A 22,739-nucleotide genomic window follows, 5' to 3' on the forward strand; every position below is an offset into this window, starting at 1 on the left:
TGGAATACTCCCCACTTGCCTGGATGAGAGCAGCTCCCACAACACTCAAGAAGCTTGACAACATCCAGGACAAAGCAGCCCAGTTAATTGGCACCCCATACACAAACATTTACTCCCTCCACCAGACAGCAGTGTGTGCAACCTATAAGATGCAGGAATGCACCAAGGATCCTTTGGCAACACCTTCCAAACCTGTGACTTCTACCACCGAGAGAAGCGTCAGATGCATGTGAACACCACCACCTATAAGTTCTCTCTCTCTCCCCCAACCACAAAGTCACTCACCATCCTGACATAGAACTATATCTCCGTTCACTGGCTGTTGCTGGGTCAAAATCCTGGAACCCCCTCCCTATCAAACTGCAGCAGTTCAAGAATGCAGCTCATCACCTTCTCTAGGACAATTAGGAATGTACAATAAAAATGCTGGCCTAGCCAGTGACCCCCACATCCCATTAAAAAAAGTTAAAAAAACATATCAATAACAGTGACCACGAAACTACTGGATTGTCATAAAAGCAATCTGGTTCACAAATGTCCTTTAGGGAAGGAAATTTGATTCTTACTCGCTCTGTCCTACATCAGACTGCAAAACCACAAGCAATGTGGCTGACTCTTAACTGCCTCTGAAATGGCTGAGCAAGTCAGTTGTATTCAAAGCAGGCTCTACACCACCACCTTCTAACAGGCAATTTGAGATGAGCAATACATGTTCACCAGCAACACCCACATCTCTTAAAATAAAAAGGACCCTGTTATCTTTCACTTCTCATCTGCACCTCCAATAGTGCAACATTCACTCAACACTACTGGTTTATGTAATAAAGGGTGAGGCTTGAACCCAACAACTTTGACTCAAGAAAGGAGGTAGATGCGTTAAAAGTAGAATCAACTGGGTTGGAGATTTATCATCTCAGCTTTTACTTAATCTTTAATTTTATCTCCAAAGGCTGAAATCAATATAGATGGGAAATGACAACAGATCATTCAGCACCATATCCTGCTGAAACTTCACAGGATTTATCGTATGGTTACATTTAATGAAGACATCGAATGGTGTTCTTTCGGACCTTTATTACATGCCCGGTTGTACTTAAATTTCAGGTGTACAATGCTTACAAATTAAAAACTGGTATTTCAAAAATTCAAATTGACCAGATATCAAATAAGCTTAAAAACCATCTGAAGTAAAAAGGAAAATAGACCATCTACAAAATCTGTTTTAAGCCAGTTCCAAAAAGCAGTTCCAGGAAAGGTTAAGAAACCATGCTGCATAGGTTTACTAGTGTGAAACGTTCTGGTATCTGGTCAACTGTATGCAAGCACTGCAGATCTTCATTACAGTCGAAAGTTCACTTTTCTTATTATTGCTGGAATTTGACTTTGATGGTCTTCGTTTGATGACAAAACTGTTAAGACAAATGTAGAGTTTTTATTGCCTTTATATTGACAAATCAACTAAATGCCAGACTAACCAAGTAACAAATGTCAACATAAAAGCAAAATACTGCTGATGCCGGAAATCTGAAACAAAAACAGAAAATACTGGAACTCAGCAGGTCTAACAGCATTTGTGGAGAGAGAGACAGAATTAACGTTTCAAGTCCATATGACTCTTCTTCAGAGCTCTGAAGAGTCATACGGACTTGAAATGTTAACTTGGTCTTTCGCAGTAATAAATATTCTTGTGTTGCATGAAAAATGCACACACAGTAATGCTGCTTTCATAAACAGCTAGAATATTTCATCTTCAAAGAGGCTTCCTGATATCCAGTCATTGAAATAGTCAAAATGCTGTATATATACACACCGTAGCTGGCACAATGCAGATGCAGTCACAGTATGAAGTCACCAATTTTCTGGATTGCAAGCCCATCATGCCATACATATTACTCCATTGTTGCTCGTGTTAATTGATAATGTAACCAGTCTGTATTTTATAGTACAATAATCAAGGAAGATGAATACAAATAACATAATACTTACTTAGTTGATGTTAAGAGATGCTGAGCTGGTGTTACTCAGCATTGCCCTGCTCGGTCTCCGGAGCAGAGATGTTCTCAGCTGGTGTTTCGGGTGCCTTGGTCTGAAAAGCAGGAAGAACCAAAGCTTGGTCAGAGATAGAACTTAGAGGAGAGAAGAGAAGTTAAGGTAGAAGGTTCCAGAACTTAAGCCTAGACAGCTGGAGGTACATCCATCTATGGTGGGGCGAAGGGAATGAGGGTTGGAGAAGAGGCCAGAGTTGTAGGGCTGGAGGTGGTAATTGGGTTGGTGGGGGGGGGGGGGGGGGGGGGGGGGGGGGGGGGGGAGGGTGGTGGAAGATTTGAACAAAAGGATTAATATGCTGAACAAAGATGTTCAGAAACTGGGAGCCATTGGAGGCCAGTGAACACAGTTGGGCGATCAGGGACAAGTCAGGATACAAGCCAAGTTTTGGATGACCTCAAATTAAGAGGAGGATGGAAGGCCACCCCAAGAGAACAATGAGATAGTCACATCTGGAGATAACAAGAGTATGAAAAGAAAGGTTCCAGCAGCAGATGGACAGATGCAAAGACTGGATTGAAGTTCAGCTCATGGTCAAATAGCTTGTGAGCTGCCTGGTTCAGCATTTGTTGTAGGGGTCAGACAATAGGTTCAATCTTCCCAAATGCTTAATCAGAGATTTTGTCAGCTCATCCAGGACTGGTGTATTCTAGCAGAGTGGAAGGGCCGAGGAAGGATACAGCCAACATACATAGAACTAGACATGTTTTTGGATACACAGCAGAAGGGCACCTGTAGATGAGAGACTAGAGGAGACCAAGGACAGATCCGGGGTGGCGGGGGTCGTCAGAGATAACAATGGAGGGGTTACAAAGAGAAACCTTGGCAACAGATTCTCTGGTTACTACCAGAGTACACGAGTGCAGAACCATGCAAAGCAGACTTGCTCAACTGGAAAACAAAGTTGGGAAACCAGAGGAGGATGATGTTGCCAATTATGTCACAGGTCAGAAGGATGAAGGACATTATTCTGCAACTTTGATTAGGGTAATTTCAGTGCAGTCAAACCAAATAGAACAAGTTCAAACTTAGCTGCAAAATGGGCAGAGATTTGAGAGGCGAGAAAAAGGTTAAAGATGGAGTGAGCTTGCAAGGGCAGGTGTCACAGGTGTGAAACAATTGCAGATTTGAAAGGGAGGGGGACAGTCCCTGAAGGGAGTTAACAATTTATAATATCAGCTAGCATGAGGCTGGGAAGGGAGCTTGGAGATAGGTCTGATGGACAAGATGAACTCAAAGGCAGAAAGCAAGATAGAAAAGAAATCATAGAAAGAAGTTGGTTAAGTGCTAGGCAAAGGGAAAAACATGGCAGGAGACAGCCTCAATTCAATAGTAAAGAGCACAAATATAAATGTATCATGTCTAGCAAATTTAGCTCCATATGCAGTTTCAGCAGACAGTAACAGTAATCATAAACTTACCTCCTCGCCATCTTTTGGTTTAGGGTTTTGTGGTCGACGACGCCTATAGTTGTAGTTGCGGCGAAATCGTCTGGGGTGTGACTGTTGGTCTTGCTGGCCATCCCCTTGATTTTCTTTATCTTCTTCACTACTTCCCTCCCTTGGTGGACGTGGACGAGGAGGTCCTCTGTGGCAAATCAATTAATTGAAACTAATTTCACCACAGCATTAGATGCAACACCTGCAGTTTTCAACTGATCAGCAAGCTCGATGCAAGTTCGACATATCCCCCTTGAGCAATCAACACATACTGGATTTAAGTTCCAACCAAATGACATGTGCCATCAATTTCTGGCAGGTAGCAATTGGCTCTGAAAATTAACTGCGGCCACGGAGATATACAACAGATTCCCACTTTCCTCAAAACCGGACCTAGAGTATTATCAGCATAAATTGCTGAGGCCAGTAGGGGTTGATGAGAGCGATGGAAGAGAGAAAGAAATGGCAGTTTAAAGCAATGTTACTGCTTACAATTTCAGCTAACACTGACACACAAGGATCAAGCTGTGAGTTGCTGCAATACCTCTGTGCTAGTTATGACTCCAACCTTTGCACTTTGCACTGATTGGCATTGACTTCAATTTGGCAGGTATCCTTGATGCCACACTTGGTCAAATGCTGCCTTGATGTCAAGGGCAATCACTCTCACCTCAATCTCCACTCTTGTCCATGTTTGGGCCAAAGCTATAACAAACAAGCTCAGGAGCCGAATGGCCCCGGCAGACACAAACTGAGCACTGGCAAGCAGGTCATTGTTGTTTAAGTGTCACTTGATAGTACCTTTGACATGACACCTTTCACAATTTTTGCTGTTGATCGAGGAGACTAATGGGATGTCAATTGGCTGGATTGTGGGGACAGGACACACCTCGGCAATTTTCCACATTGTTGGACAGATGCTAGTGTTGTAGCTGTACTGGAACAGTTGGCTAGGGGCATGGCTAGTTTTTTAAAAAATTCATACACAGGAGGGATGTGGGCTTCGTTGGCTGGGCCAGTATATATTGCCCATCCCCAACTGTCCCTGAGAAGGTGGTAGTGAGCTGCCTTCTTGAACTGCTGTAGTCCATGCGGTGTAAATACACCCACAGTGCTGTTAGGAAGGGAGTTCCAGGATTTTGACCCAGCGACAGTGAAGGAAAGGATATATTTCCAAGTCAGGATGGTGAGTGCCTTGGAGGGGGACTTCCAGGTGGTGGTGTTCCCGTCTATCTGCTGCCCTTGTCCTTCTAGATAGCTAGATATCAAAGATGTCGGAGGAGCCTTGGCGAATTCCTGCAGCACATCTTGTAGCTGGTGCACACTGCTGCTACTATATGTCTGGTGGAGGAAGTGAATGTGGATGTGGTGACAATCAAGAGGGCTTTGTCCTGAACAGTGTCAAAGCGTTCTGAGAGTCATGGGAACTGCACTCATCCAGGCAAGTGGGGAATATTCCATCACACTCCTGACTCATGCCTTGTAGGTGGTGGACAGGCTTTAGGGCATCAGGAGGTGAGTTACTCATGGCAGGATTTCTAGCCTCTGACCTGCCCTCGTAGCCACAGTATTTATATGGCTAGTACAGTTTCTGGTCAATGGTAACCCCCAGTATGTTGATAGTTGGGGATTCAGTGATGGTAATGCCATTGAATGTCAAGGGGCAATGGCTAGATTCTATCTTGTCAGAGATGGTCGTTGCCTGACACCTGTGAAGCGTGAATGTGACTTGCCATTTGTCAGCCCAAGCCTGGATATTATCCAGGTCTTGCTACATTTGGACATGGACAGCTTCAGTATTTGGGGAGCTGTGAATGGTGAACATTGTGCAACCATCAGATAACATCCCCACTTCGGACCTCATGATGGAAGGTCGGTCTTTGAAACAGCAGCTGTTGGGCAGAGGACGCTACGAGGAACTCCTGCTAGGATGGGAATCCCTGAGTACAAGTCTTTCGTACTGTTGCTGGGATGTTATTAGGGCTCATAGCCATTGCAGTATCCAAAGCCTTGAGTCGTCTTTTGATATCACGCAGAATGAATCAAACTGGTTGAAGGTTGGTATGTGATGCTAGGCATCATCCACTCAGCACTTCTGGCTTACAAATGATGGTTGCAAATGCTTCAACTTTGTCCTTTGTAGTGATTTGCTTGGCTCCTCTGTCACTGATGATGATATTTGTGGAGCCGCCTCCTCCTGGTTGTTTAATCGTCCACCACCATTCACAACTGGATGTGGTAGGACTGCTGAGGTTTGATCTGATCCATAGCTTGTGGGGTCCCTTTGCTCGGTCTATCGCCTGCTGCTTACTCTGTTTGGCATGAAAGTGATCTTGTGTTGTAGCTTCAGTTGGCTGACACTTCATTTTTAGCCAAGCCCTGGCGCTGCTCCTGGGAGATGGTGGTGTAGTGGTAACGTCACTGGACGTTAGTCCAGAGGCCCAGGTTAATGCTTTAGGGACATGGGTTCAAATCCCACCACAGCAGCTGGTGGAATTTAATTAGTACAATCTGGAATTGATTCTAGTACTGGTGACCATGAAACCATCAATTATTGTAAAAACCCAGCTGGTTCACTAATATCCTTTAGGGAAGGAAATCTGCTGTCCTCACCTGGTCTGAGCTACATGACTGCAGATCCACAGTAGTGTGGCTGACTCTTATCTGCCCTCTAACGTGGCCTAGCAAGCCACTCAGTTCAAGGGTAGTAGGGATGGCCAATAAAGGCAGGCCTTGCCAGCGATGCTCACATCCCATGCAAGAATAAAAATGCTGTCCCGCACTCTTCATTGAACCAGGGTTGATCGGGTGACTTGATGGTAACATTTTTGGGGGGGGGGGGGGGGAAAGAGAGGAGACATGCCATGAGTTTACAGGTTGTGGTTGACTATAATTCTGCTGCTGATGGCCCACAGCACCTCATGGATACCCACTGTTTAGCTTCTCGGTCTATTCTGAATGTATCCCAAACATGATCACCCAAACATAATTCTGAGCACTAACAGGTTTCCATCAAGGAATCATACACGAGAAAAAAAGGCTACAGTTCAATAGCTACATAAGTAGCTGCAACATACCTGCGGTAGCGTGGACGGTAGCCCCTAAAACGATTTTGTCCTCTGTTGGGTTTACCACCTTCTTCCCCAGCAACTTGGTTTTCATTTATTTCACCACCCTTACAGCAAAAGAATAAAAACTATTAGAACTTTAACATGGCCCCTTTGTTCCCAAAGGCCCAATATACAAATCTTAATTATAGTTACATAATAAATTTCACCTGCAGGCTGTCAGTAAATGATTACCAGTGGTTCTGATTGAAGTCATTAAACCATAAACATGCAGGTAACAAAGGAAATTCAAATGACCAACACTATAAAGTAGACTCAAAATGAACAACAGCTACAACGGAAACAGAACTAACATTTCTTGTTATCTAGTCTAAGTTTGCAGTCACCCTGTTTTGGCATTTTTGGCCGGGATTTTCCAGGCCCACCCGCCACCAGGATCGTCTGGTTCTGCCGAAAGTCGATGGACTTTCCAGCCACGGCAGGGCCAGAAAATCCCATTCTGTGTGTTGCAACATCTGTGCGATACAGATCCAAACTGGTGAAAGGAAAATTTAGGACAAAGTTAGTTATCGTGATCGATATACAAAATGAAGATAAAAACATACAATTCTTCTAGAAACAATATGTTACAGGGCAGGGAAGGGAAGAGTCTATTTTTCCTGGCTCACTGCACTAGGTCCAAGAGTTTTCCTTATCTAGAAAGGAAAGTCAGTTACTAGCTCCCTCTAGTGAAACAAATGCTAGTTAGTACCTGGCAGTTCGAGGATTCCTCTATTGCTCCTGATAAGTAGCAATGGGTGCAAAGTCACAAAACTTTTAGCACCATTTGGAAAATTGCCAATACTTCAATAAACCAATGGACCAAATTTGCAAACAGCAATTTCTACAATTTATTGCCTTTATGCTACCTCAGTAATTTCTCCCTGAGGCTGGTTGCTATATTGTGGACGGCGACCATAGCGGCGACGAACAAAGTAAGGTGGATAGCGCTGTCTTCTGTATGGAGGACGATGCTGTTGATTTTGATATTCCTGGTTTTCTCCATCTGTTGCTGTCTCTGCTCCGTCTCCTTTCTCTCCACCTTCAATGTTCTGTTGGTACTAATTAAAAATCACACAGAAGATTAATCTAAATTTAACTGCTAACACTATCTGGGCACGTGCCATTAAATCTGCAGGCAAGGAGCAAACAAAAGGTTCCTTGGATGCAATAATCTCAATGGGTCTGGGAAAACAGTGGTGCAGTGGTAATGTCACTGGACTTGCAATCCAGAGCCCCTGGCTAATGCCCTGGGGAAGTGTTCAAATTCCACAACGGCAGCTGGTAGAAATTAAATTAATAAAATCTGGAATTGAAAGCTAGTCTCAGTAATGGTGCCATAAAATTATCAATTGTAAAAACCCACCTGGTTCAACTCATGCCCTTTAGGGAAGGAAATCTGCTGTCCTCACCTGGTCTGGGCTACATGTGACTCCAAATCCATAGCAAGCCACTCCATTCAAGGGCAACTAGGATTGGCAATAAATGCTAGCCTTGCCAGCGACACCTACACCCCATGAAAGAATTGGGATTTGATTGTCATGCTAGATGGAATGCAAATTCTGAACAATGTCAAACCAGTTTTACCAAATGTCCAATTAAGCCTCTTGGTATTTTTCTATCTAGTATAAAATATGAAGTATAAAACATGAAATATAAAACATACCCTTCGAGATAAGTGTCAGAAGCAGAGGAAAATCTAGAATAAACTAATTAAACCCCACATGAATATTTTGGTAATTTAGGACACCATGACCTTTGAGCTCTCAGTTTCACAACTTTGCATTATAGAAACTAATTTACTCAGTTATAAACATACTGGTATTTGTTTAGTCACTAAGGAAAATTAAACTATGCTTGCAAAGTAATCTCAGCATCAGCAAAATAGAAAAATCTTTTAAAGTAAACACCTTTATATTGAAATTATTCCAAAAATTTCATGTTGGAACAGTTCAATGTCCTCTATTTTCACAACAAATAAATGTGGCCCAAAAGTTATCGTTTGAATTTACATGTGTCTGTGTTAAGACTGTGGGGTACATTGAAGAGGGTTGATTAAATAATAGGTATAATTTTGTCCAACTGAAATAGGAATAGGAGTGGATCATATGGCCCATTGAGTCTTCTCCACCATTGAATACATTATGTTGGATCTTTGGCTTTAACTCCGCTTTACTGCCCACTTCCCATATTCCTCAATTATCCAGGACACTAAAGATCTGTCTCAGTTGTACAAGTTAGTGCATGAGATGCAGATTCTCAGTCTTTTTAATGATTAATTATAGCAAGCAGCTGCCAATATTTATTATTTTGTCCATCTTTTTCACATACATAGCTATCTCCAGTACTGCTTTGCAGCTCCAGATTCAGAAGATGTTATTTAGTTCCATTTGGAGGAACCTCCACAGAGCAAATGAGGAAAGAATTTTCCGTAATGAGACCATCAGTACGTTAACGGAAATAATTAGACATCCAAAAACTTTCTATATTTACATTACGTGGTGGCCCTCGGCGGCGAGGGTTATAGCGACGGTAACGATTTCGGTCCGCAGCATATCGGCTTCCTTGGACTGGAACTCCACCTGGACCAGTGACGTTTGCCGCCTCTGCACCCTACGAAGCAGAAGTGCTATATTAAAACTAAAACAAAATTTGAACTATATGCACAAACAAAAATTATAGTGGTGTTCATTCAGGTTGAGAACATGCCATGCATCTTATTTGTATTTCTGTAGGAAATACATGTTATAAATCCTACCTCAACAGATCTAACCTGAGAATTAGAAACTGTTAGTAACTTTTGTTCATAAAAAGAAAGTATAGCCAAAGGTGCTACAGAGCCAGGGAAATGACTTCACAATTGACAAAAAAAATATCCTATTGCAACAGAGCCATAAAACAACTTAATTGAAATTATGTAATACCTTTTCACCTTCCACTACGTCAAACTCCACAGTTTCACCGTCTCCAACACTACGTAGGTATTTCCGTGGGTTATTCTTCTTTATGGCAGTCTGTAAAGAGTTCAGTACCTCAGTAAGATTTAAAATCTTCATCTCCTTCACACTTACAGCCTTTAAATAAAGCATTCTTTGACAATTACGGGAAATAGAACTTATTTGGAGAACAGTAATTCTCACTCAACATGCAAGACAATGAGCATTAGAATGCCTCGCAGTTCATCATGGGAAAGAGCTCTCCTGAAGGATCAATCTGAAATATTAAGTGTTTCTGTCTACAGATGAGACCTGGCTGCTGAGCATTATTAGTATTTTCTGTTATTGAGGGGGAGTGTCTACAGATGCCAACTACAACAATCCATGGAATTTATAGAGCACTGTACTGCATTAAAATCCAAGTCCAGCCCATCTCCAGATATTTAGCCAGACAAGATCCGGCAGCACATTCAAGTCTATTGAAAGTATAGCCCAAGTAAGTGTCCCAAATATAAAGTGCATGGGTTCCAACAGCACTTAACTGTAGCAGCTCAATTTTCAGCACTAAGTAATCTGCAGATAAAAAGAACTGTTCAAACCCAAACTACACTACAACCACACTGACCACATCACAAAATAACATACCACCTGAAAAGGTGACTGATTGGATTAGTCAGAAGCAAGAATTGTCAACAGTAACCAACTCCTGTACAACCTAAACATAGGAAATTAAGCCTGGTTCAATAGCTGACCAATTAATTAACAGTCAGATGCAGAAGAATGCAAAGCCTCAATTTACTAGTATTGACAAGACCTGTTATTCACATACTGGAGGCCCTTCCAATATTTTCTGTACCCCTAAATGAAAATGCTTATGAAAAACCTTCCCCTCACCTGCATCTGTCACAACCCTCTAATTTTAACCGTCTACCTCACTCGTCAGATTCTCTTAAGCTCAAACAGCCACTCCTGAATACTTCCACCACATTTGAGAAGGAAGAGTATGTAAAAAGATTAGTGAAGACAAATGTAGGTCCCTGGCAGTCTGAAATTTATAATAGAAAACAAGGAAATGGCAGAGCAATTAAACAACTACTTTAGTTCTGTCTTCACAGAGGGAGGCACAAATAATTTCCCAGAAATACTAGGGAACCAAGGATCCAGCGAGAAGGAGGAATTGAGGGAAATTAACATTACCAAACAATAGTTTTGGAAAAATTAACGGGACTGAAAGCCGATAAATCCCCAGATAGGAAGAATAAACGGGTCTTTGTCGGAGTGGCAGGCAGTGACTAGCGGGGTGCAAGGATCAATGCTTGGGCCTCAGCTGTTCACAATAAAAATCAATGAGTTGGATGAGAAACCAAGTTTGCTGATGACACAAAACTTGGTGGGAATGTGAACGATGAGGAGACTGTTAAGAGGCTTCAAGGTGATTTAGACAGATTGAGTGAGTGGGCAAATACATGGCAGATGCAGTATAATGTGGATAAGTGTGAAGTTATCCACTTTGGTATGAAAAACAGAATGGCAGAGTATTATTTAAATGGTGATAGATTGGGACAAGTTGATGTATCAAGGGGCCTGGGTGTCCTTGTACACCAGTCACTGAAAGCAGGCATGCAGGCGCAGCAAGCAGTTAAGGAAAATGATATGTTGACCTTCATTGCGAGAGGACTTGAGTACAGGAGCAAAAATGTCTTACTGTAGCTGTACAGGGCCTTGGTGAGACCACACCTGGGGTATTGTGCAATGTTTTGGTCTCCTTACCTCAAAGGATATACCTGCCATACAGGGAGTGCAGCGAAGGTTCCCAGACTGGTCCCTGGGATGGCAGGATTGTTGTATGAGGAGCAGACTCAAAGGGCTGAATGACTTACACCTGCTTCTATTTCCTATGAAAGCTTATCCAATTACCTCTAAATCAAAGAAACTTATGATCTCCTTCAAGTCATTCCTTCCACCTACAATCAATTTTTAAGTTGAGCATCACCTTTCAACCTAGATGTATATTATACTGTGGGCCACGATTGTTTAAATGCAGTGGTTCTCAAATGGAGGTCCGTGGGCTCCTCGAGCACGCAGAGGCATCCCAGGAATTCATCAATGGAACCAGCTGATGCAATGGTGCAGGTTAAGCATGCGCTGTTGGCATCCTGGTCTTTATTTTCAACTATTAAGTGTAAAAGGTATTTTTCCTCACCAAGATATAACATGTACTAAACTCAACACTATCAGATTCTCTCAATGTCACGCACCTGCTTTATGAAAAGTTCATCTAGCTTGCACTTAAAATTATCCTGCTGGTAACATAACTAAATTAATGAAAGGAGCTCAAATTACTCATTGCCTTGAAATTCTTTAATATAAGCATTCCACCTTGCCCTTGCTTTGCACATCTGTAAATCTAGTAATGTAGTAATTTAGCAATCCTTTGTCACTGCTAACATCTAAAGCCTAACCAAATCTGGCTACAGCTTTTCTGTACCTGCATACTAACTTTGGTAATTCATTCACTAGGACCTCTGGATCCCTCTGAATCTCAGTGTTGCATTCTCTCACCATTTAAATATACTTCTTTTTCACGCTAAAATGGACAATTTCACATTTTCCCACATTATGCTCCATTTACCAGATCTTTGCCCTCTCTTATCTATATCCCTTCGTGTCTCTTTCACAGCTTACTTTTCTACTTATCTTTGTACCATCAGCAGATTTAACAACCATACCTTCAGTCCCTGTATCCAAGTCATTTATATAAATTGTAAAAAAGTTGAGGCCTCAGCACAGATCCCTGTGGCACACCACTTTCTTACATCTTACAACCAGAAAATGCCCCATTTATGCCTACTGTTTTCGATTAGTTAGCCAATCTTCTATCCATGCCATTATGTTACCCCTTATACCATGAGCTTTTATTTTCCACAAAAACTTTTGATGTGGCAATTTATCAAATGCCTTCAGGAAATCCAGTACATCCACTGTTTCCACTTTATCTACAGCACGTGTTACTTAGGAACAGGAGTAGGCCATTCAGCCCACTGAGCCCACTCTGCCATTCAATCTGATAATCCACTTCAATGTCTTTACTCCCATACTATCCCCATATAACTGTTATGTCATTGAGATTTCTAAATGCCAATCTCTACTTTAAACATACTCAACGATTGAGCTTCGATAGCCCTCGGAGGTAGAAAATTCCAAAGATTCACAACTAGAATCACAGAGTCCTCTGCCTGAAAAAAAAATTCTCTTCATCTCAATCCTAAGTGGCTTTCTCCTTATTTTGAAATTGTCTCCCCTGGTTCTAGACTCCCAAACCAGGGGAAACACCTTACCTACATCTATCCTGCCTATTCTTTTAAGCATTCTGTAGGTTTCAACGAGACCACCTCTCATTCTTTGAGACTGTAGATTACGGTCAGTTTCCCATCTCTCTTCACAGGATAGTCCTGCCATCCCAGGAAAAAGTCTGGTGAACCGTTGTTGCATTCCCTCTATGGCAATAATATCCTTCCTAAGCTAAGGGGACCAAAACTGCACAGTACTCCGGGTGAGTTCTAACCAAGTTTCTATAAAATTGGACGCAAGACTTCACTACTCCTGTACTCAAATCCTCTTACAATAAAGGCCAACATATCATTAGCCTTCCAAATTGCCCGTTGCACCTGCATGTTAGCCTTCAGTGACTTACTGACTAGGACACTTGGATCCTTTGACACATCTGCACTTTCTAATCCATCACCATTTAAAAAATACTCTGCGCAACTGTTCCTCGTACCAAAGTAGATAACCTCATATTTTTCCACATTACAATCCATTTGCCATGTTCTTTCCCACTCACCAAGTCTGTCCAAATACTCTTGAAGCCACTTTACATCTTCCTCGCAACACATTCCCATCCAGCTTTGTGTCATCCACAAACTTGGAAATGTTACATTTGGTCCCCACATCCAAATCATTGATATATATTGTGAACAGCTGGTACTGATCCTTACAGTAGCCCACTAGTCACAGCCTGCCAACGCGAGAATGACCCATTTATTCCTATTGTTTTCTCTTTTGCTACTTCTTCAAATAACTCCAATAAAATGGGTAAACATGATTTCTCACACTGAGTATCCCCAGCATTGTTTTTATTTCAGATTTCTAGCGTCTATAATAATTTACTCTTGCAGGCCAGGGTATTAAAGTTATATAGAGGAAAGTCGATAACTGGAGTGAAGATACAGAACAGCCATAATCCAAAAGAATGGTAGGGGCCAAACTGCCTACTCCTAATCATTAGGTTGTAAATGACACTATATAAAAATGCAGATCTTTCCTCTCTTATGCCATTCAAGCAGAGCGATGCTCTTTGCAATAGGCCTCAGCACTATGTTTAGGGTACTTGATTTGGAGAAGGATTTTTGTAGCAAACACCAGGACTGTAAGTATTAAACAAATTAAGACATACATGATCCCATTTATTGGTACGACATATTTGCCTACAGAGCTGTTAATATTGCATATTTACCATCAGCATGACTGTGAGGCACACCACTGATTGGTAGTCATACCAATCTATTGGTTTGTCACACTTCCAACAGCGGTTCATAGGGACTTCTACCAGAAATACGCATGCATTTCTTAAAATATGGACTCACCTGATGTACAAATACATCTTCCTTTGTATCATTCCTACAAAGCAAAAAGAGTTATACTTCACATATTTGTATCATGAATACTTGTCTGAAGTAATTTTCTTTCCCCAGTCACATCCGCAGGGCAATTTATTCAGTAATTTAAAAACATTTCAGAGCATTATGATAAACTAATGTCAATAATTTTACACGGTTTTATGTAGAGGTTTCCAGTGTAAATACTAGGCATGGAGAATGTTCACTGACCTGTTGATAAATCCGTAGCCATTTCGTACATTGAACCACTTTACTGTTCCAAGAACCTTTGTTGCTGGAAAGAAAAAAATATGGTTTCCAATACTGGAGTCAAAATTTCAATACATGAACATCTGATCTAATTTAGGAACACATAAGCACTAAAATCCCTGCAGAACTTCAAACCACACGAGCTGCAATTAACTGCTAAAGAACCACCTGACTGCAAATTCATCAGGACAGAACCCAGATAGAGATGGCTGCATGGGATAAGGACACATACCCATAACTGTCATTCGCACACAAAACAGAGCCACAATTAGGGTTCCTACAAAGAGCTGTAGAAACATCTAAAATGTGAACATGAATAAATGTCCTCTTAAATATTCCTCAAATCATGACAAGAATAGTAGGCCCTGTGCCTGCTCTGCCATTCAATAAGATCAGAGATGATCTTCAACCTCAACACCACTTTCCCAGCCAATCCCAAATACTTAAGCCAAACAACCCAGACTATTAAACGTCTAAAGCATAGATAAATGACAAAATCAAACTTCAGGCTGACATGAAACACTGTTAGCTAATTTGGCAAATCAAAATGCTGGATTTATTCAAAATCATTCAACTGGGCAACTCATTTTATTTCAGTATGAAGAGTGACTGCAGATGACATCAGTACTGGTGTAAAGGGCTTACTGAGCTCAGCAGAGAGAGCGCCAAGTGAACTGACTTGTCATTATAACTGTTATTTTGTTTAATTCAGCTACACCACATGATCTAACTTATTGTGAACCACCTATATGTCAGTTAACAACTAAACTGCTCCTCCACCCCCAATTGTCAAAGCAAATGGCATTTATTCAAAGGGACGGGATCAGTAGCCAGGGATATTCATTTGGCAAGATGGCAGGAAACTGTTTTGAATGATCCACTCAACAGACTGAAAATGAAAACCAAATCATGTTTGGTTGGCACAATTATATTGGGCATTGCCATCTGCTGATTAATCTTTTAAATAAAAAAAAAAGTTAATATGATGGAGGAATACCCTGTAGTTTGAATAGCAACCCCCCCCCCCCCCCCCCCCCCCCCCCCTCCTCCCCAAACCCCAGGAGCACCCAAAACCTGTGACCTAAATAAAAGCCAAAACAACTCATGAAAAGGAAAAACCTGGCGACAGCCTCCCTCTACAACGTGGCCCCAACCATTAGGAGCAATCATATTTAGTCTCGCGCTTTGTTCTTGGCAACTACCAAAGTTTTACTGTCCAGTTTAAATCTTAGATTCTCTTGGCTCAGTGCCATGTCAACAAAGCTGCAAAATCCAGATTAGGAGAGGGAGGCACATTTGCATGACAGTGGCTGTCACAGGATAAGAGCACTTGACACGGCGCAAAACATCTCCCTGAAGGCCATGCAGATTAGAGTGGACGTCAAGTCCACCCCGCGCCCGGCGGCCACGCTCGGGGCTGAAGGAGGGAGACTGGAAAACTCCTCCCCCGCCCCCGGGTTCCGGTTCCTTCAGCTCTGACCCGGGCCTTGGCGGGCGGGGGTGGCTGGCTGGGAAAGAGTGGGGGTGTTGACGGGCGCTCGGGCCGGGGCCGCGAGTTCCACTCGGGCCCGTTTGAACCACATTCCAACGGCGGGGGCCGCGCCAACGTCTCCCGGGCGGCGGTTTGAGTGCGAGGCGGGGGTCCCGAGCGGCGGGTTCCAAACGCCCGGCCCGGCCTCCGGGGGACCCCCCCCCCACCCACCCTCCACCCTCCACATACACACACACGCTGCCGACATGTGGCCGGGCCCGAGGGGGGAGGGGGGGGGGGGGGGGGGGGGGATCCCGGACTCCACCACCTACCCCACCCACCCACCCCCCCCAACCCCAACCCCAACCCCAACACGGGCAACACGTGGCTGCCGGGCCCGGACCCGGACCCGGACCGGCCTCTCCCTCCCCGGGAAAGGCGAACAATAGGGATCCGCCATCCTTCCGGGATCCGCCGCCAAACCAACCAACCAACCAACCAACCGGCCGGAATTTAACCGCGCGGGCGGGCGGGCAGGCGGGCGGGGGCCGCGCTCCATGTCCCGCGTGAGGCCGGGTGGAGAGGGGAGGAGAGGGGAGGAGGGGGAGGGGGAGGGAGGGGGGGTGGTCGCGGCTCCGCCCCGCGCCCCCGGCCCGAGCCCAGCGGGGTCGTTGATTTTTGAATCCCCCCCCCACCCCCCCCCACGTGAGATCGACGCCCGCGGCCGTTACTGGAACCCGCACCCACCCCCCCCCCCCCCCCCCCCAAAAAAAAAACCCCAACCCCCCCCCCCCCCCCCCCCCCCCCCCCCACGACACGGTGAAGCCACCGCCCCCCACCCCCCTCCACTCCCCTCACCGCCACTGGGGATGGGGGGGAGGGGGGGGGGAAAGAGAGAGAGAGAGAGGAGAGGCCCCTCCCTGCGCCCACTCCCCGGGCCTCCCTCACCCGGGGCCTGGGCCTCCCGCTCGCTCTCCCCCCTCCAGGGGCCCGCTGGCCCGGGCTCCCGCTCGCTCACCCACCGATGACTTTCTTCTCCCCAGGGGATTTGGGTTTGTCTGGCTGTTGCTGTTGCTGTTGTTCGGGTTGTTGCTCTGTCTCGGCCTCGCTCATGGTGTTGTCAGGCTGCGGGTGATGGTACAGTCGGGCCGCTCTCAGCTGGGGGCTCCTGCGCTCTCTCCGCTCGCTCTTCTTTCTCTCCCTCTGCTGAAAGAACATGGCTGGCCTCTCGCGAGAATTTCAAATAAATACCGGGGCAGAGCCCGCCCACACCCGCAACACCCATTGGCGCACCCCGCATCCTGCCCGCTCCCGATTGGCCAACCCCAACATCCATCATTCCTCTTCGCGCCCAACATTCCACCTGTAACGGCCGTGATTGGAAGCTGCAGCCCAGCACCCGCTTCCCGTTGGTCCGCCTAGCTGCCAATCACCTGTAAACCGCCCCCATTGTCTCGAGTAGGTCCCCCCCACGCCCCCCCCCCCCGCCCTCCTCTGATTGGCGCTTTCCAACCGCCTACCTGGTTGAATGGCAGGTGTGGGCAGGTGAACCACTGTCACTTTTGAATGGGAAACAACTTAAGAAAGAGTAATTACAAAGGAATGAGGGCAGAGCTGACTTGGAGTGGACTGGGAAAGGAGTTTATCAGAAAAGACAGTTAATGAATAATGGCAGGCCTTTAAGAAAATAGTTCATGACTCACAGCAAAGATATATCCCAGTGAGGAAGAAGGATTGTAGGAAGGGGATAAGCCAACCCTGGTGAACCAAGGAAGTTAAGGACAGTATCAAATTGAAAGGAAAAACATACAATCTGGCAAAGATTAGGGGTCAGCCAGAGGATTGGGAAAGTTTTAAAAACCAACAAAAGATGACCAAAAAAATAAAGAGGGAGAAAATAAACAATGAGGGTAAATTAGCACGTGATCTAAAAACGGACAGTAACAGCTTCTTCAAATAAATAAAAAACAAAGAGAGAAGCCAAAGTGAATATGAGGCTGGGGATATAATAATGGGAACCAGGAAATGGCAGAGGAGTTGAATAAATACTTTGCATCAGTCTTCACGGTAGAAGACACTTATATCATTCCAAATATATTAAATAATCAAGGGGAAAAGGGTGGGGAAGAAATAAATACAATAACTATCACTAGAGTAAAAGTGCTAGGGAAACTAATGGGGCTAAAGGCCAATAAGTCCCCTGGACCTGATGGGTTGCATCCTAGGATATTAATGGAAGTAGCTACATAGATAGTGGTTGCACTGGTAGTAATCTTCCAAGAATCCTTAGATCAAGTCCCAGAGAATTGGAAAACTGCCGATGTAACACCCTTATCCAAAAAGTGAAGGAAACAAAAACAGGTAACTATAGGCCAGTTAGTTTAACATCTGTCATTGGGATAATGTTAGAGTCTATTATAAAGGATGTAATAGCAGAGCATTTAGAAATACATAATCTAATCAAGCAGAGTCAGCATGGCTTCATGAAGGGGAAATCATGTCTGACAAATTTATTAGAATTCTTTGATGACGTAACAAGCAGAATAGATAAAGGGGAACCAGTAGATGTAATATATTTGGATTTCCAAAAGGCATTTGAATAGGTACCACACATAAGGCTACTTAATAAGATAAGAGCACGTAGTGTTGGGGGTAGTATATTAGCAAGGATAGAGGGTTTGCTAACCAATACAAGGCAGAGAGTTGGGATACGGAGGGCATTTTCAGGATGGCAACCTGTAACTAGTGGAGTTCCACAGAGATCATTGCTGGGGCCACAATTATTTACAATATATATTAATGACTTGGATGAGGGAAGTGAATGCACTATCGCCAAGTTTGCGATGACACAAAAATAGGGGGGAAAAGTGAGCAGTGAGGATGACAGAGTCTACAGAGGGATATAGACAGGTTAAGTAGGGGGCAAAAACTTGACAGATGGTATATAATGAGGGAAAATGTGAGGTTATGCACTTTGGAAGGTACAATAGAGGAGCTGAATATCATTTAAATAGAGAAAGACTGCAGAGGGATTTGGGGGTCCTCAATCATGAATCACAAAAAGCTGGCATACAAGTTCAGCAGGTAACAGGGAAGGCAACTGGAATGGTCTTTTTTTCAAAGGGAATGGAACATAAAAATAGGGAAGTCTTGGTAAAACTATACAAGACACTGGTTAGACCACACCTAGAATACTGTGAGCAGTTTTGGTCAATCTTATCCAAGGGAAGATATACTGGCATTGGAGGCAGTCCAGAGAAGGTTCACTAGGTTGATCCAGGATATGGAGGGATTTTCTTATGAGGAGAGGTTGAGTGGGTTGGGCCTGTACTTATTGGAGTTTAGAAGAATGAGAGGTGACCGTATTGAAACATATAAGATTCATAGGGGCCTTGACAGGGTAGATGCTGAGAGATTGTTTCCCCTTGTGGGAGTGTCTAGGACCAGAGGACATAATCTCAGGATAGGGGGTCACCCATTTAAGAAAAGAGATGAGGAGGAATTTCTTCTCTCAGAGGGTAGTGAATCTGTGGAATTCTTTACTGTGAAGGCTGGGTCATTAAGTATATTAAAGGCTGAGATAGACCGATTTTTAATCAGTAAGGGAATCAAGGGTTATGGGGAAAAGGCAGGCAAGTTGAGGATCATCAGATCAGCCATGATCTCATTGAATGGCAGAGCAGACTCGATGGGCTGAATGGCCTGCTTCTGCTCCTACGTCTTATGGTCTAATCATTCACTGACAGAGCTCAACTCTTCCACAGATTACAATACTGAGGCCAACTCACTGCAACTGGGAGTTAGATGGGGATGTCCAGTGCAGGTTCTGTAAAGGTTATGCTGGTGACCAGACATCCAGTGTCCTGACAGTTTTCTCCAAATTTCTTAAACGTATTGGCTTTCAGCTCCCCTGAGTCCCGTCGCCTTTAGCCCAACTTTCACTTACGCTTCACTGTCGGCAAATCCCAAAAAAGACCTCTTGTGCTCCACTGCACCCTGGGAACCAGAATACCACCCACTCACCAACTGATAAGCGGCTGCACCGGGACACTGGTGCACATGCCCAAATCTTTCTCATCAGCATCCAGAATAAGCCTCTGGGTGACAGCAGAAGATTGACAGCGGTGTCTACCAACCACAAGCCACATTTGATGAGGGACTTATTGGTAAACCACTTATCAGCACCGAGGAAGGTGGCAGGCACTTTCAGTTGAGCCATAGTACTTTCAACCAAAGATCTCATTGAAAGATTGCATGCTTTCTTGCTCATAGATCGGAGTGCAAACAAAATCTCCCACACTTGAGGTTCATAGGCTTATTAAAATTCCAGCTTCTGGCTGAAAATATCTTTTGTTAGAACCCAGTGTGCAAATGAAAATAAACAAGGCTTTTAAATGGACACTGGTCTTATTACAGTGCATTGTACAGTAAAGCTAGAGTGGAATGAAGGATTATAGCTTTTTTTTAAAAAAGAAAATTGGGGTAGAAATGTCATTGAAATAAAAGTGTGCAGTTCATAACTGCAATCACCAGTAATTGGGTGTCTTAATAAGGTTGCCAACTCTGGATGGACGTATTCCAGGAGAAGGGGAGGTTGTGTGTCACTAACTTGATTGAGTTTTTCGAGGAAGTGACAAAGATGATCGATGATGGAAGGGCAGTGGATGTTATATACATGGATTTTAGTAAGGCCTTTGACAAGGTCCCTCATGGCAGACTGGTACAGAAGGTAAAGTCGCACGGGGTCAGAGGTGAGCTGGCAAGATGGATACAGAATTGGCTTGGTCATAGAAGACAGAGGGTAGCAGTGGAAGGATGCTTTTCTGAATGGAGAGCTGTGACTAGTGGAGTTCCGCAGGGATCAGTGCTGGGACCTTTGCTGTTTGTAGTATACATAAATGATTTGGAGGAAAATGTAACTGGGCTAATTAGTAGGCTTGCAGATGACATTAAGGTTGGAGGAGTTGCAGAAAATGAAGAGGATTGTCAAAGGATACAACAGGATATAGATCGGTTGGTGAATTGGGGGGAGAAATGGCAGATGGAGTTTAATCCGAACAAATGCATTTTGGAAGGTCTAATACAGGCAGGAATTATACAGTAAATGGCAGAACCCTCAAGTGCATTGACAGGCAGAGGGATCTGGGTGTACAGGTCCACAGGTCACTGAAAGTGGCAATGCAGGTGGATAAGATAGTCAGGAAGGCATATGGCATACTTGCCTTCATTGGCAGGGGCATTGAGTATAAAAGCTGGGAAGTCATGCTGCAGCTGTATAGAACCTTGGTTAGGCTACACTTGGAACACTGCGTGCAATTCTGGTCGCCACATTACCAGAAGGATATGGAGGCATTGGAGAAGGTGCAGAGGAGGTTTACCAGGGTGCTGCCTGGTCTGGAGGTTATTAGCTATGAGGAGAGGTTGGAGAAACTTGGATTGTTCTCACTAGAGCGATGGAGATTGAGGGGCGACTTGATAGAAGTTTACAAAATTATGAGTGGCATGGACAGAGTAGATAGTCAGAAGCTTTTTCCCAGGGTGGAAGAGTCAATTACTAGGGGACATAGATTTAAGGTGAGAGGAGAAAACTATAGAGGAGATGTGCAGGGCAAGTTTTTTTACGCAGAGGGTAGTGAGTGTCTGGAATTCGCTGCCAGAGGAGGTGGTGGAAGCAGGAACGATAGTGGTGTTTAAGAGGCAGCTTGACAAATACATGAATAGGATGGGAATAGAGGGATACAGATCCCGGAAGTGCAAAATGTTTTAGTTGACGGGCAATATGATCGGCGCAGGCTTGGAGGGCCGAAGGGCCTGTTCCTGTGCTGTACTTTTGCTTTGTTCTTTGAGATGTCATCACATGAACTGTGATGAACCTTGAACTGCCCCTCACCCAGAGTCATGCCATTGGTCATCCAACATGTGCATCAGCAGGGAGCCTGCCCCTGGCTTTTCAATGTGTCCCGGTTTTGACTTTTGAAGATCTGGTCACCTTCGCTAAAAGCATATCATCCTTCATAGCAAGACTGGCCAACCCCACCCCACCCTGCCACCCGTTCTACTCAATTTCTCCAAGTTCTACTAACTGCACATACACCAGAATATTGCCTTTAAAAACCTTGCCTTCAAATCCCTCCATGCTTTATCCTATCCTACTTCAGCAATCCCTTCCAGCTATGTATCCCAACATATATTCTCCACTCCTCTAACATTAGCCTATTCCTTGTTCCCCACTCCCACTATTCCACCACTGACAGCTGTTCTGCCCGCACCATTGGAAACACTTTTCCACAGCATCGATAGAAAGAAAGACTTGTTAAATTGGACCTTTCTAAAAATGTAGATTGTATGTTGATATAATAGATATGTTTAAAATTATGAAAAGATGAAACAGGATAGAGATAAAAGTAGACTTTGTCCATCATTTGAGGGGGTCGAGTGAGGAACCATAGTTTCAAGATTAAATATATGAAATTTAGAATAGAGACTATAAGAAGCTTATTTACACAAATTTTTGAGATTGAAAGTTCAATTCCACAGTTAGTGGTGGAAGCAGCTTCTATCTCAACATGAGATTATACTGGAAAGGTCAATGAAAGCACAAGAGATATGGGAACAGGAGAGGAGATATGATTAAAACAATTTCCTTGCATGGAGGGGGCTGGGGGGGGGTGCTGGGGGGCATGTGTCAGGCGAGGGAGATAGGAGTAGTGCACTTTCTGGGATGTTAGCATTTACATAGGACATTGGCAGTCAACGGGTAATTGTCACAGGTTGAAAGGTTGCTGTAAGAACACAGTATTAGGCTTAGTTAT

General features: G+C 44.0%; 1 protein-coding gene across 1 annotated transcript; it reads right to left on the reverse strand.

Moving 5' to 3' along the window:
* Window positions 1-1,057: 1,057 nt before the first annotated feature.
* On the reverse strand, window positions 1,058-17,164 carry ybx1 (Y box binding protein 1). Its single transcript, XM_041206766.1, has 10 exons — window positions 16,950-17,164; window positions 14,418-14,481; window positions 14,175-14,208; window positions 9,517-9,606; window positions 9,086-9,205; window positions 7,462-7,653; window positions 6,563-6,660; window positions 3,468-3,633; window positions 1,987-2,086; window positions 1,058-1,409 (listed from the first exon to the last, which is right to left on the reverse strand). Exons 1-9 carry the CDS (start codon window positions 17,143-17,145, stop codon window positions 2,018-2,020), a joined length of 1,029 nt encoding a protein of 342 aa, XP_041062700.1. The 5' UTR covers window positions 17,146-17,164; the 3' UTR covers window positions 1,058-1,409; window positions 1,987-2,017.
* Window positions 17,165-22,739: the final 5,575 nt, after the last annotated feature.

The sequence above is a fragment of the Carcharodon carcharias genome, chromosome 15, assembly GCF_017639515.1.
Source record: "Carcharodon carcharias isolate sCarCar2 chromosome 15, sCarCar2.pri, whole genome shotgun sequence".
NCBI classification, from domain to species: domain Eukaryota; kingdom Metazoa; phylum Chordata; class Chondrichthyes; order Lamniformes; family Lamnidae; genus Carcharodon; species Carcharodon carcharias.